The sequence below is a fragment of the Prionailurus bengalensis genome, chromosome B3 (assembly GCF_016509475.1).
Source record: "Prionailurus bengalensis isolate Pbe53 chromosome B3, Fcat_Pben_1.1_paternal_pri, whole genome shotgun sequence".
Taxonomy (NCBI): domain Eukaryota; kingdom Metazoa; phylum Chordata; class Mammalia; order Carnivora; family Felidae; genus Prionailurus; species Prionailurus bengalensis.
Window position 1 is genome coordinate 104,475,555 of NC_057355.1, and position 15,648 is coordinate 104,491,202.

Below are 15,648 nucleotides of genomic sequence, written 5' to 3' on the forward strand. Positions count from 1 at the left end.
CTTAGCGTGATGCCGTGTCATGGCCAAGGCCTCTGAGAACAATTGGCTGGAGTACACTTTTTAACCATCCAGGTTTGCTACTGAACACAAAATACGCCATCGAGCTTGGGTAATAGGCTGTTTGGGGGTCTTCTGTGTTTTTAAACATTTCAGACAAAATGTGATGAAAATTTGTAATTTGGGGGTTATTTTGAAGTTGGTTGCTTTCAAGAAATCGTGCCTCCCACTGTGCAAATTATTTGGCATACCATGAAAACTTAGTTAAAAAGTGAAGCGTACGATGGTGATTCCTAGAAAGCCCAGTTCAGTGTTTTTTCCTTCAGACATTTAGGTGTAAGTTGATGAGCTATAATAAAAGGAATTGTTCTAAACCTTGAGTAACTTTATTATTTAGTGGTTAATGTATAAATCTGAATTTTAATGGGAATTGTGTGATTATACTTTATGGAAGATATTCATAATCTTACTCCTTCCATTTCAGTTGGGTGTTTTTGAGGACTTTACAGTTTTCCCCCCAATGTTATTTAGTGGCTTAAAATCAGGAGTAATACTTCATACTTTTCCTTTTAGCATACTTTTAGTAGTTGATACTTATGTAACTGAAAATTCAGGCTAGAACCAGTTTTCCTCTTGATTGAATCTCATGAAATGGAACAAACCTTGGTAGGATTTTATCTGGAGTGAAAGTAAATTTTTATCAAATGTGGAAAAAGGGATTGTTTGCGAAGTTATTAAAGGTGGAAGTATTTTACATTTTTTTAGAGGCCGTGGTGGTGGCTTCCAACATGTAACTTTATTTTTTAATTAATTAATTTATCTTCCATGACGTAACTTTCATATACCCTGCCCTCAATGATTGGTTTATGTTAATTAGGTCCAGACTGGCCACTGACTGTAATTTGCCCACAGAGTATTGGAGCATATGAGATGCTCAGTGTGTGTTTGTTATAGCTGGGGGTGAGTGAACGACCATGGAAAGAGAGGTTCAGCAGTAGCTGGCTTCCCAGTTTGACCTTTTTCCAGGTGCACTGAAGAGATACATAGATAAGTGTTGATTATGTGATTGAGCCAGAAGTAACATTTATATAGTTTTCGTGAACAAGAAGGATAAGAACTTGGGAGGGTAGGGTGGTAGATTTGCTGTTCGTTGTGTCCTGCTTTACCTTACTTCTTCCCTGTAAGCCATTACATGTTTTTAGTTGTCAGTAAGAGTCAACGCTAATAGTAAATACTTAACAATAATTCTCAAATGCTGCATTGTGGCCTGCCTGCTCGGCCCTGCTTACTTCAAGCAGGAGTTTGCAGTGTAGAAGGGAGCATCGGGTACCTTCCATGTTGGGTCCTTTGCATGCAAGTAACACTGAAGACAAATACATTCATGAATTTTATGAGGCACGTCAAATGTGTGTTCTGAAAGAATCTCAGGTTTCTGTTATTTGCCTTTTGATTGTGGGTTAGACAAACATGTGACTACACATGAAAATCAAATACCACGTAGTAGAAAGAAAAATATACCTTATCATCAATAGCAAACCTGTGTCAATGGTGTAAATTGTAACCTCCTGATTTATCCATTGTGTCAACAGATGAAGAGTATTCCATCAGTGAGAAAACTCCTGCACAATCAGTACCTTTCCTAGGAATCTTATCTAGGTCTCATGGATTTTGTGGACCAAAAAGAAGGCACTTGTGTATTAACCATAGAATTCTGAGCTTCACATTTGTTAGGACGATCTTAATCCTTACCCCATATTCCGTACCCCAGTGGAGAATTCTTGTTATTTGCATTATCTGGATGAAATTTTAAATACTTGACCACCCTTCCCATACTGTCTATCATACTCTTGGCATATCTTTCTTTATTGACTAACCACTGTACTTTACTAGAATGTGAACTGCGTGACATTTAGTGTTAATCCAAGCACACGGCAATTTGGAAGATTTATTTACTGCAAATATACTGGAAAATATATTTCACATGTAACATAAAAATATGTTTATATAAAATAAAACATACTTCAGTGACTTTTAGATTATTGGATGTTTTGAATCATCTATATCATTGCTTTACTCTATTAGTATGAGCCCTTAAATTCAGCATCCCTCTCACAAAGTGTAACAACTTGGATTTTGATTGTTAGTACTGACATGTGACTATCTTTTACAATATAGTGGTTGTGTTATTAAAATGATCACAGTAATGGTGTTTTACGTAAGCGATTATTTCTTCATACGGCTTCATAACATGTTATCTTTCTATAAGTCAGGTTAGATTCTAAAAATACGTATTTCAGTTGAAGAAATGTGTTTTCTGACCTCCTTCTATGAGGCTCTGTGAGAATCTAAATGAGAATGGAAAACATTCTTTCTCATATCATAAGGTGTCCTTAAATTAAAATGGAAAATAGTTTAGACTGTTTTGCAATTTATTCTTGAGTTCTGGTGAAGAGACTTCTTATTTTATTCACCACCTCATTTGAATTTCTCTTTTTCTTTTTTATTGAAGCAGTTTCATCAATGTCAGTAGATAAACGTGCCTCTTTTTAGTGAGCTCATTTTAAGATGCCACTTTAACGCATTAAGTATATATAAATAAATTTACTAACTCCTTAGTTGCTTTGTAAAAAAAATGGTTAAGCATATTTATTCAAAAGAATAAAATGAAAATGGAAAGTAGGACTCTGGGATTGCTGAGTGAAAACAAAATAGTGTTTTTAATTATGTTATTTTAATTTGAAAAAAAAAATCCTCAGACTACGTCTATGGGTAGATGACCATTGTTTTACCTTATTTTGGATTTACATCTATTTATAGTCCATCTGTACATTTGACTTTATGGATTGATACCAAACAGCTCATTTTGTGGACCCAGAACAACAATTTTACTTAAATCTCATGCTTAAGTAATAATGTCAGATTGGAAATTTCTTCCATATATTTTTTTTTCTATTTTTTTTTTTTTATTTTAGAGAGGGGAGGGGGGATGAGTGGGGGAGATGACAGAGGGAGAGAGGGAGAGAATCCCAAGCAGGCTATCTGTGCTCAGCACTGAGCCATGGCAGGGCTCAATCCCATGATTCTGGATCATGACCTGAGCCAAAATCAGGAGTCCTACACTTCGGCTGACTGAGCCACTCAGGCAGCCCTCCTTCTGTATATTTTTAAAAGAAAGATTACTTAGCCAGGAGTTTAGACTACTAATTCACTTAACAGTATTGTATTCCGTAAGGTGTATGAATAGTGTTTCCTTCTACTTACATAATTTAATTCTGCCCTCCCACCCCAAACTATAAATATATATATGTAGCCTTTTGAGGGAAAAAAAAAATTGCGGAATATGTGTTCTGGTTAGAATTATTCCCCAAGGGGTGCCTGGGTGGCCCAGTCAGTTGAGCATTGGACTCTTGATTTCAGCCCAGGTCGATCCTGGGGTCGTGGGATCCAGCCCCGCGTTGGGGCTCCATGCTGAGCAGGGAGCTAAGATTCTCTTTTTCTCTCTCCCTCTGCCCCTCTCTCCAACGTGTTCTCTCTCCCCCTGTCTAAAAAAATCATTTTTAATGAACAAATAAATAGATAAAAAATAGTTATTCCCCAAAAGAGATTACAGCTAACTTGCCTAATCATTTACTCCGGGCACCCTTCGTTCAGAGGGATCATCTTTGTCCAGGCTCATAAAATAACAAAGACCCCAGGAATCAGAATAGATGATGGCTTAGTTGGAGGCTGTAGGTATTCTGTACACTCATACAAAAATACTTTTTTATTTATTTTATTTTATTTTTTAATTTTTTAAATGTTTATTCATTCTTGAGAGACAGAACATGAGGGGCAGAGAGAGAGAGGAGACACAGAATCCAAAGCAGGCTCCAGGCTCTGAGCTGTCAGCACAGAGCCCAACGCAGAGCTTGAACCACAAACTATGAGATCACGACCTGAGCTGAAGTCGGATGCTTAACCGACTGAGCCACCCAGGCGCCTTCAAAAATACCTTTTTAAAGATTCATACATAAACAGATAATAAAAGGGTTTGCTTAGTCATCTTGTTTTCTTAAACAAGATTCACCTTCAGACGTATTCATCTGTGTGATTTTTGCATCATCACTTAAGTAAATCTTTTGCACATTTAATGTCTTCTATCAGACTTAATAAGCAGTGGCTTATTGATATGGATGGTTCATTGATATTTGGCTCAATAAGACATAAGGTGAAAACCTATTGTGTTTGAAATTTCTGAAAAATGTGAGAAAATTTAAGGGACTTTATTTATACATTAGTATGTGAAAGGCAATGTGAGTAACTGTAAATCTCTACTTTCTTATCTCCTTTGAAATATTCACTTTAGACAAGGAACAAAGTAATATAAAATTCTTTTAGGTAAAATTATGATTTCTATACTCTTGCCAAGAGAATATTGAAACACTTGAATTAAAGTACAGGGTGGAAAAATGGATTATTCCCTAGTTTCTGTAAGATACATCCATATGGACATCGCTTTATTTTTTAAAAATAAAATTTGGTTACTAATGTAACAAAAACTCGTGTAATAAAAGTTAATATAGCAAAAGCAAACATGAATCCTTCAATATTTCCCTCAATTTCATTTGTTACTAAGGTACCACTTTTATAATAGTAAAGCACAACATGAAAGACAGCATGATTCGTAAACAAAATTTACCCCAATACCAAAACATCTTTCCTTTCAGTTTTTTTGCAATAAAAAAAAAAAGATCAACTTCTAAATAGTGGCATATGTAACTTTATAAAAGCTTTATTTAGAAATACTTGGACTTATGTTGAGATAATTAGAAACCATTGTTATTCAGAGAGCATCAAAAACTAAAGAATGTCTGAAACACATAGGTGAAAAAACCTTTAGTTTCCCAAAAATCAAAAGGCTTTTTTAGGGACAAGCACACATACGTAAAGTGAGATATGCTTTTAATTTTTAAAATATACAGATATGCTGAAATGGCCATACAGTGGTTTCAGTAGTCCAAAAATAATTCTGTTGGCTTTGTAATACATTATTTAGAGGATTTTAAGTTCCCCATATCTGGCTTCCTTAACTGTGTTTTGATTAGGTTGCAGTTAAAAATTTCTATTCCTCAGGATTGTACAGTTTTAGAAATACAGAAAAACATGTCTATTCAGTACCCACTTAATACATTTGACTTAATAGAATCTGGAGAAGGAGCAAACTACCCTAGTCTTAGTGAAAGTACTTTAGGAAAAACTTGTTGGAAAAATGTACCTAGCAGCACTCCTCATCGGCAAAGAAACCCAGAGATGGAGTAGAAACAGCCTGTAAGTACTGGAACTTAAAACTCATCTAGTGTTGCTAGAACACAAACTATGAGATGGGTTATGTCAAAAAATGAAGCTGCACGTAGGCTGAGACCAGATCACGAAAGGCCTTGCCTGTCGTAATGAGGACATTGTAAAATGTTTTATAATCAAAGAGGAGTCATTACAGGGTTGGAGGCAGAAATGTGCAAGAGCAAGTGTGTTTTGGATCCTTCGTTCTGGTGGCAATGGTGAGCCGAGGGCTGGAGGCACACAACATGCAAAGCCGCCGAGTTGATGTGAGCCTAACGGCTGAGATAGGGCAGTAGCAGTATGGACGGAGAGGCGAATGAGTTTTTACAACGTTGATGAAGTAAAACTGGCAGGAAATGGTATGTTCGACGTGGAGTTAGGGACAGGAGCTTTGACAACTACTTTAGGCTTCTTAGGTAACTAAACTAGGTAGATACTGAAAACCACTAAGACAGAATACAGGAGCAGGAATCATTTAGGGAAGAGGATGAGAAATTAACTTTGCCCATGGTGATATTCAGGTTCTGTGGGACACCCAGAGCTGGAGTGGCTTTGTTGTGAGGTGTACAGCAGTCAGTTGGAGACACGTCAGTCTGCAACTAAGGGGGAGGCAGTACTAGAGACAGATTTGGTTACTTCAGTTTGCAGTCGGTAGCTGAAGTCAAGACAGTGAGTGGATAAGGCCACCCATGTGGAGTATGTACGCGTGAGAAGAGTTGGCTGAGAATGAGATCTTGGCAACATCAGCTTTGAAGGACATAACGGATGAAGGGGAGCCATTCAGAGAAAACACAGAAGGGAGATCGAGGGCCACAGAAGGAACACCAGAGGGAGGCGGAGCCCGGGTCAACTCAGTAGAGTGGGTCTGGGTCTGGGATCAGTACAGCAGAGAGGTCCTGGGGGCCTGTTGTATTTAGCAGTTGGATAACTGGGTGCTATTTCAAGAGAATGCTAAGGTGAGAACAGAGAATAGAGGCTACGGATGTCGACAAAAGGAAGCTAATGATCCTGAAATGTCTTCATGAAATCACCGTTGACTTCAACTTGCTCTCTAGTCAGTTAGCTCTGTCCATTCGGGTGAAACGAAGCAAGCTCAGATAATGAAATATGCCTTGGACAATATACCGAGATTGCCTGGCTGCACAGTCAGTGAGCGAACTGAAGACCGCCAGAGTCTTCAGAAAGTCCTCATGCTTCCCATTGCAGACATCATCCTTTGACTTGTCAGCAGAACCTAGACTCAGCTTGCAGTGTGCTGATGTGGGGCATCACATGTCCTTGTTTAGCATGGGATTTCCCATCCCCTGCTTTCAATAATAGAATCGAGTTCTTGTTTAACAGGCCTGTTCCACCCTTTACCAGTTCGATGTCCCCTTCCCCAGCTGACTTTCCACTACCTGGAGTGACTTCAGCTTTCAGTTTACTCATTTCCTTGATGCCTCTACACTTGTCTTCCATTTAACTGAGACCTAGAGCCCTTTGCTCATCCTTTTTATTGCCTTCATCAGCCTTCTGCTGCTTTGCTTCCTTCCCTACCCAGTCTAGGCCCCATGGTTCAGTACAGACTCCCTTCCCTCCTGCCCTTCTGTCCTACCCACATAGTAAAGCCGCTAACCCTGGCTCTATCCAGCCTTTCCAGGTCAGCTCAGGTTGCTTCAGACCTTTCCACAGCCACGCTCATGGATCCTGCCACTCCACACCCACCATCTCTGCGGCCTCCCTGAGCATTTATTGCAACTTGCAAATCCTTGTATGTGTCCCTCCTCGACTTGTGGAGGTGCCCCCCAACAGATGTTTTGAATTGTCTCCTTTTTAATTTTTCTTTTTGGGGGGTCGGGGGGGTTCTCCTTTATTTTTTTTAAATTTACATCCAAATTAGTGAGCATATAGTACAAGAATGATTTCAGGAGTAGATTCCTTAGTGCCCCTTACCCATTTAGCCATCCCCCCTCCCACAACCCCTCCAGCAACCCTCTGTTTGTTCTCCATATTTAAGAGTCTCTTATCTTTTGTCCCTCTCTTGTTTTAATATTGTTTTTGTTTCCCTTCCTTATGTTCATCTGTTCTGTATCTTAAAGTACTCATATGAGTGAAGTCATATGATATTTGTCTTTCTCTGACTAATTTCACTTAGCATAATGCCCTCTAGTTCCATCCACGTAGTTGCAAATGGCAAGATTTCATTCTTTTTGATTGCCAAGTAATACTCCATTGTATACATATTCCACATCTTCTTTATCCATTCATCCATCGATGGACATTTGGGCTGTTTCCATACTTTGGCTATTGTTGATAGTGCTGCTATAAACATTGGGGTGCATATGTCCCTTCGAAATAGCACACCTGTATCCCTTGGATAAATACCTAGTAGTGCAATTGCTGGGTCATAGGGTAGTTCTATTTTTAATTTTTTGAGGAACCTCCATACTGTTTTCCAGAGTGGCTGCACCAGCTTGCATTCCCACCAACAATGCAAAAGAGATCCGCTTTCTCTGCATCCTCGCCAATATCTGTTGTTGCGTGAATTGTCAATGTTAGCCATTCTGACAGGTGTGAGGTGGTATCTCATTGTGGTTTTGATTTGTATTTCTCTGATGATGAGTGATGTGGAGCATTTTTTCATGCGTCGGTTGGCCATCTGGATGCCTTCTTTGGAGAAGTGTCTATTCATGTCTTCTGCCCATTTCTTCACTGGATTATTTGTTTTTTGGGTGTTGAGTTTGATAAGTTCTTTATAGATTTTGGATACTAACCCTGTATCTGATACATCATTTGCAAATATCTTCTCCCATTCTGTCGGTTTGCCTTTTAGTTTTGCTGGTTGTTTCCTTCACTGTGCAGAAGCTTTTTATTTTGATGAGGTCCCACTAGTTCATTTTTGCTTTTGTTTCCCTTGCCTCTGGAGATGTGTTGAGTAAGAAGTTGCTGCAGCCAAGATAAAAGAGGTTTTTGCCTGCTTTCTCCTTGAGGATTTTGATGGCTTCCTGTCATACATTTAGGTCTTTCATCCATTTTAAGTTTATTTTTGTGTATGGTGTAAGAAAGTGGTCCAGGTTCATTCTTCTGCATGTCACTATCCAATTTTCCCAGCACCACTTGCTGAAGAGACTGTCTTTATTCCATTGAATATTCTTTCCTGCTTTGTCAAAGATTAGTTGACCATACGTTTGTGGGTCCATTTCTGGGTTCTCTATTCTGTTCCACTGATCTGAGTGTCTGTTCTTGTGCCATGTCTCTGTTTTTTTAACCCACTCATTTATACATGTTACATGGTCGGGAAAATGGTGATTGATTCTGAATCTTAGCATAAAGCAGATTTAAAGGCAGTTTGTTGAAATACATGTGTTTTAATGGATATCCACTGTTTACAAAAGGCTGCTGAAATCAATGAAATTTGTATAAGCCTAGCTTATATACATTGCTAGGAGAACCGCAAATCAAATAGTAAAATGATGAGGCCTCCAAAATGTTTTGTATTCTTCATATCTTATGTATGTATGCATGCATTCTGTTCTTAGACATACTGCTGTCTCTTCTGCTTTTCACAAAGCTATGGCATCTTCAGCATTTATTTTCAGAATTCGCTCACGTAGTTTCCCTTGAAAACGTAATAGAAATAACAAAGAGAGAAGGCAGCGTGTTTCAGTCAGGGCTCTTGGATGCAGGCAATGGACTCTGGCTGTGTTTCACAGAAAAGAAATGTATCAATAGGAAGTTGAGAAGAACTGTACGGTAATACAAAGGACAACCTGATTTTTAAATGGGCAATGGGTCTGAATAAACATCTCCAAGGAAGACATACAGACAGCCAATAAGCACTTGAAAAGATGCCCAATATCATTAGCCACAAGCCATATGTGTGTATTGTTTTGTTTTTAACCATTTAAGAGTAAGCTGCATAGATGGTACCCTTTTACCCTTAAATGCTTCAAGGGGTGTTTCTTAAAAACAAGCACATTTTCCTACATATCCACAGTGCATTTCTCAAAGTCAGGAAATTATCACTGATACAACACTGTTATCTATCAAGGTGATTCAGATTTTGCCAATTATTCCAATAATATCCTATTTCACAGAAGAAAATTCGAGATCATACCTTTTATTCTATTGTTGTATCCCTTTAGTCTTCATATGGACCTATGGTTTTTTTTGGTTTTGTTTTTTTTTTTTTTTTTTTTGCTTTTTGTTTTTGTCTTTCAAGACCTTGACATTTTTGGGGGTATATATTGGCCAGTTATTTTATAGAATGTTCTTCAGTTTGAATTTGTCTGTAGCTTCAGGTAATACATTTTGGCAAGATTACCATAGAAATGATGCTCTATTCTTTTGATGGGACTAGATCAGGAAGTATATGATGTTTGTCCCATTTCTGGGCATTAACTTTGATCATGTGGTTAAGATTGTGTCTGCCTGGTTTGCCACTGTAACATTAGCTTTTTTTCCTTTTGTAGTTAATCTATTTCTAGACAGATACGTTTCGACTTATGTACATATTTCTGTTACTGCAAAACTTTTACCCACTAATTTTGGTATCCATTATTCTGATGGTGATCGCTGCCAAATTCCATCATTTCTTCTACAGTTATTAGTTGTTGACTTTCTATGGACTTTCTCCTCTCCCGTTTATTTGTTTATATCACTATAGGTTATTTATTCATTGGGTTGCAATCTATTACTATAATTATTGATATTTAAATTATCCCTGATTTGGCCCCTTTAAGCTGACTCCTTGTCCTTTTGTCATGTCCCCTTTTGAACACTTCCTTACGTTCTGGCACAAGATAGTTCAGATTCATTTTATACTTGAGCTACCACAGACCTGGAATCAGCCAGTTTTCCAAGGAAGCTAATTTGTGTGTGTGTTTTTTTTTAATGCTTATTCATTTTTTTGACAGAGAGAGACAGAGCGTGAGCGGGGAGGGGCAGAGAGAGGAAGACACAGAATCTGAAGCAGGTTCCAGGCTCTGAGCTGTCAGCACAGAGCCTGACGCGGGGCTTGAACTCACAAACCATGGGATCATGACCTGAGCCAAAATAGGACGCTTAACCAAGTGAGCCACCCAGGCACCCTGAATTTATGTTTTAAGTAGAGGAAGGAATCTTATATCTTATGCTGACTTTCCAAAATAACATTGACAGATGAAACATGGAAATTCCTTTAAAAATGTTACCATTCTTTAAGATTAATTCATTCTCTCATTCACTGAGTTTCCTTTCTGTGCTCGGAGCTAAAGACTTCCAATATAAATGAAGTTTAACTCCGGTTCACATTTCAAAAATAATGTCAGAATAATTATTGCAGGCAGTTAACATGCCATAAATATTCCAAGATGAGCTAGAAACCTGGGAATTGAAGAGAAATTTGAGAAAAGAGTAGAGGTTGAATAAATAGAAGCTGAGATGACATTCAGTTCGTGGGTACAGCATGAGCAGAGGTATGGCACTGGGAATAAGCATGTCTTATTAGGGAATTTTGAGGAGCCTAACTGGTTGGTAGAGATAATAATGCTGGTAATTAGCGGCTAGGTACTATTCGCTGGGAGCGTGGATTCCAACCTGGCTCGTTTCCTACAGGCAATGAAGAGTCCTTAAATTGGGGGGCTAGGTAGTCATAAAGAGCATGTTTTAAGAAGTTTAATGTGATGTTATATTGCAGAATTGATTGGAAAACAGAAGACAACTTAGGAAACTATTAAAATAATTGAGTCTAGGGTAGTATGAGGACAAGTTGAAAGGAATTTGGAATGTAATTTAGAAGGAAGAAATGCTTTAATGTGTTGAATCAGGGTCATTGGAAGAATGGGGAACCCTGAAAGAAATAGGAAACTGGTGACCTTTATAAGGGAAAGAAAAGAAATAAATTGCAAAGAGCACCTCAAAAACAGGTTCAGTGATATCAAAATTGTATTTTAACTTTTTTTCTAAAATGCTTGATTAAAAGCCACAACTACTTCACAAAATTACTCCACTTTTTACACAAAACAATATAGTTTAAAAGCAATGACTTAGGGCTATATAATACTGTAACTATTAGACATGGTAATGCTTATTGAATCACAACACGTGTTAGAGATATTTGGTAACAGCTCTTTCATCATTTTAGACTTCTAGTGAAATAGGACATTGCTGTGCTAACATATTCCATCACGTTGCCAGTCTCAAATCAGATCTCTGGATTGAGATCCAGCTTCCTGATCTATTTGAGACGTCTTCCTCTCGTTGGCACTGGGGCTGAGAAATTTGTTTCCAAGTGTAGCATTTGGTTCTCTTTGTGTTAATGAAGTTCACATTCCCATCCCTGTCTTTAAAAGAAGATACTCCGTTTTCAACTTCAACTTTGTGTTGAGAAGAAATCACTAGAAACTAAGACCTTAACTTTCAAGATCTTCAAATCACCAAATACTGTGACGAAGACGTCTTTGCCATATGTTGAGAGATACACTCTAGTGTGGTCGTGTGGAAGGTGCCTAGGTCCATACATGCCACAAGAAGTGGGAAAGGGTGTTCCTGAATACATCTTCTGCCATTTCATTAATTTTTATAATTCAGCATAGCTCCGTGTTAACCAGACCACCCTTCTTTGCGGCTATAGCAAGAAAAGTGACTCAGTATCTCTCCAGCTACTACTTGTTATCTCTCCAGCTACTATCACTTCAGGCTTTCTGCACTGGCTCGAATCCTAGAGGTTCCATCTGAGAACTAAACCTCATTCAGTGCATGGGAGACCCAGCCGGCTCGTTCCCTCATTTGTTGATAAGTTAATATATGGACTTGCTAATTAAAACGTGTGGGAAGAAATTATTACATGAAAGTAATGTATTAACCATATAATGTGTTGGGATAGGGCTGGGTGACTGTCATAATTTCTGCCGCTACAGTTTCTAAAAAGGAAAATAAAGTCGGTTCTTTTTGTTGGGAAAGAAGATTTCATGTTATCTGTATTTGCAGGCTTTCTGGCTCCCATGCTGGAGGAATCCTTGCTGCGGGGGTGTTTTCATTCTCTCGTCTAACATGGCACTGGTCCATTGCAGCAGAGGTTTTCAGCTTAAACAATCTGTTTGTGGGGCTGCTTATGGCTCTTACTGTACATTTTGAGGAGGCAGCAACCGCCAAAGAAAGATCAAAGGTAACCTATTTTGATCAAAGTGAAATCACTTTTTGTTTTAATTTTTAGACAGTTGCTATATTTCCTTTTAACTTTGGTTTGGGCGCTGTGTATCTGATCTGATTACTGTCAAGGTAATCTAGGCATGTCGAGAGAGAAAATATTCTGAGTTCTTTTACGGTGACCCGTGATAGCCTTTATACAACATGGGACTTTTTTTCCTCTCAGAGTTCAGAAGCTTTCTGGAGAATGAGAGGAATGGAACCCCCTCCGAGTCCTGTGAGAGAGATAGGCTTGGTGGTTAGCCCCACCGTCACGTGTGTGTGCATGTGTGCATGTGTGGTCGTAAGAGGCCAAGCTCCAGACTCACCACCTTAGGTTATATGCCAATATGGTACATTGACCATATTGCCAAAAAGATCCAATTTGTACTGTTGGGGTGGGGTGCACCTGGGTGGCTTAGTCAGTTAAGCACCCGACTCTTGATTTCGGTTCAGGCCATGATCTCACAGTCATGAGATCAAGCCCCGCATCAGGCTCCATGCTGGGCGAGAAGCCTGCTTAAGATTCTCTCTCCCTCAAAAAAAAACCAAAATATTGTACTATTTTTTAACTATAAGAAGAGTGTCAAATGTATAAACAAAGTAGTTCAGAAGAGGTTACAATAAATTATAAGGCAAATGCTAATATCAGAATCATTTGAAGTGTGAAGGAACCCGGTCTTCTAGGAGCTTACAGTCTACACATTGGAAAGTACCAAACCATCTTAGTATAGGCAACTTTTTGTTGCTAAAGAATATATGAACAGAAGAATACCCTGGTTTATCTGGGGTTTCCATAAACAGTTCTGTGCTGCTTTAGAGTTTACTTTTTGTTCAAAATAACTTTTTCTGATTATGAAAATTGCACATGTTCAAAAAAAGCAAAAACAGCACCCATGGCTTGGTTTCTAAATAAAAAAGTGTTATACTTTATTTTACTTATTATTAAAAATTTTTTTTGACATTTATTTATTTTTGAGAGAGAGGGAGAGGCAGAAAGAGGGAGACAAAGGATCCGAAGCAGGCTCCAAGCTGTGAGCACAGCTCACAAACTCCACACTCCCAAACTCCCAAACCATGAGATCATGACCTGAGCTGAAATCAGAGTCGACCACTTAACCAACTGAGTCACCCAGGCGTCCCTATTGTACTTTATTTAATAGGAGAAAAAATGAAACGGAAAGAATGACTGAGCTTTAGTTACAGGTTTTACTTCAATGACACAGTATCCTATTATTGTTAGGACTTATCTAGTCATCACACAGAACTTTCGGAAACTTAATTTGAAGGCAGTCGTGTAAGGTCAAACTGCAGTGATTGGATGAGAATGGGCAATATTATAAAAAATAATGGTGATAAATATTAGTGTCTGTTGAAGTGTGACTGCTTGTGTCTAAGAGGTTGACTTCAGCCTGACCTATGGTACAAGTGCTTGGTTTGAATATAAAGAATAGTTTTTTACCATCGTACTTACTTATGAGTTTTAGATAAATTTTTAACTTAGATTTTTTTTTTCAGATAGCTAAAATTGGTGCTTTCTGCTGTGGCCTTAGCTTATGTAATCAGCACACAATAGTACTCTATATTTTGTGCATAATACCATGGATTCTCTTCCGACTTTTAAAAGAGAAGGTAGGTTTTTGAGTGTTTTTAATGAAAATTCATAGTATTTTATTAAGGCCCGATATAACATTTATGGCATCAGAAAATGTGTAGCTTTAAATTTTTTTTAGTTTTCTATAATGTGTAAGTGACCTTAGGCTCTAACAACATTGACTGGAAAAAAAAAAGGATTTACAAAAATGCAGTATTGATTGCAGTGGCATCTCGCCTGTTTCATCATTTTCTTAGTGATTCTGAACAGCACCTTGATAAAAATAGGAGTTACAACACTAATAACAGATTTCCTTGATTGTTTTATTATATGTTCTAAGACAAAGGATAGTGCATTCATAATAGTTTATTCATTCATCCAGCTGTTTGTCAAGCCCCTGCTCGCTGCCAGATGTTACCCTAGGTGTTAGGGATGCAGCGCCCAACAAAACAAGACACTGTCACTGCTATTGTGACCCAAAAAATAAAATCTCTGGTAAATAACAATCCTGTTTTCTCAGAACAGATTTCTGTAGAATTCAAGATGATTTCTTTCAGCTTTTCCTTTCTCTCAAAGGAAAAATTATTATTAATTTAAATAGCGGTATAAAGCGACATGAGAAAATTACTATACTCTGTAAGGCGTTAGGAGATGTACGTAAGAAGGCAGGGAGCTGAGTTAGGTGTGAGTTTTTGGAAAGACGGAAGCCCTTTATTCTGTCAGTCTTCCTCCCAGAGGTTGAAGCAATCTAAATACAAAGCCAACACTGGAGTCATTTTACTTATTGTTTATTAGTTTGTTAATTATTATTTGTCAGCTACATTTATTTATCATTTCATTGTTTGTTGCTATAGCCAGAATTATATTAGAAAATACATGTTTAATAAAATTATTATACAGAAATAGGGAAATTGTTCCAAAACTTTAGGTAATTGTATTTACTGTACTTGAACATATTTTGTCCTTAGCTTCTGGCAACAAAGCAGAAAGGATAACATGGAGGTTATAAAATTCTTATGCGATCAAAAATAGATAAAAACGGAACATAAAAATTGACAGGAGAGATCAACTTTTTCTTGGAACTGGATTCTGTGAAGTCAGTCACGTCCATTATGTAAGGAATATTAGCGTAGCAGGCAGTGTCTAATAGTGGTATTATAGAATATACAGAAAGTTCTTTATCTGGTCTTTTATTATATAAACGCTTGATTTTTTAAAGTTGGAGATATAACATAAAAAATATAATTCAGTGAAGGCTTTTCTATAGAGCACAAACCTGAGGAGGCGCAAATATTTTCCTTGCAGATTGACGGATATGACGGATACACAGATGGGGGTGCCCTCACACCCTGCTGTCCGTGATCTTAGCCAGCGTCTTTTTTATTTTTCCAGTCTTCATTTTTTTCCTTTTTCTTTTTCCAGCTTATTGAGATACAATTGACATATAATACTGTGTAAGTTTAAGGTATATAGGATGATGATTTGATATATGAGGTTACCACAATGCGGTTCTTAACACATCCATCACCTCATGTAGTTAAAATTGTGTGTGCGTATGTGTTGAGAACTCTTAAGATCTATTCTCATAGCAT

The 15,648-nt window shown here is 37.9% G+C and overlaps 1 protein-coding gene across 6 annotated transcripts in view; it reads left to right on the forward strand.

Annotated features, from left to right (window-relative positions):
* The window catches only part of TMEM260 (transmembrane protein 260), a 72,691-nt gene that overhangs the window by 12,744 nt on the left and 44,299 nt on the right, over window positions 1–15,648 (forward strand). For all 6 annotated transcript variants that reach the window (XM_043556238.1, XM_043556234.1, XM_043556235.1 and 3 more), the window contains exons 4-5: window positions 12,265–12,442; window positions 13,981–14,094. In XM_043556238.1, coding sequence (XP_043412173.1) covers window positions 12,265–12,442; window positions 13,981–14,094 — 292 coding nt within the window. The remainder of the gene's footprint in view (window positions 1–12,264; window positions 12,443–13,980; window positions 14,095–15,648) is intronic.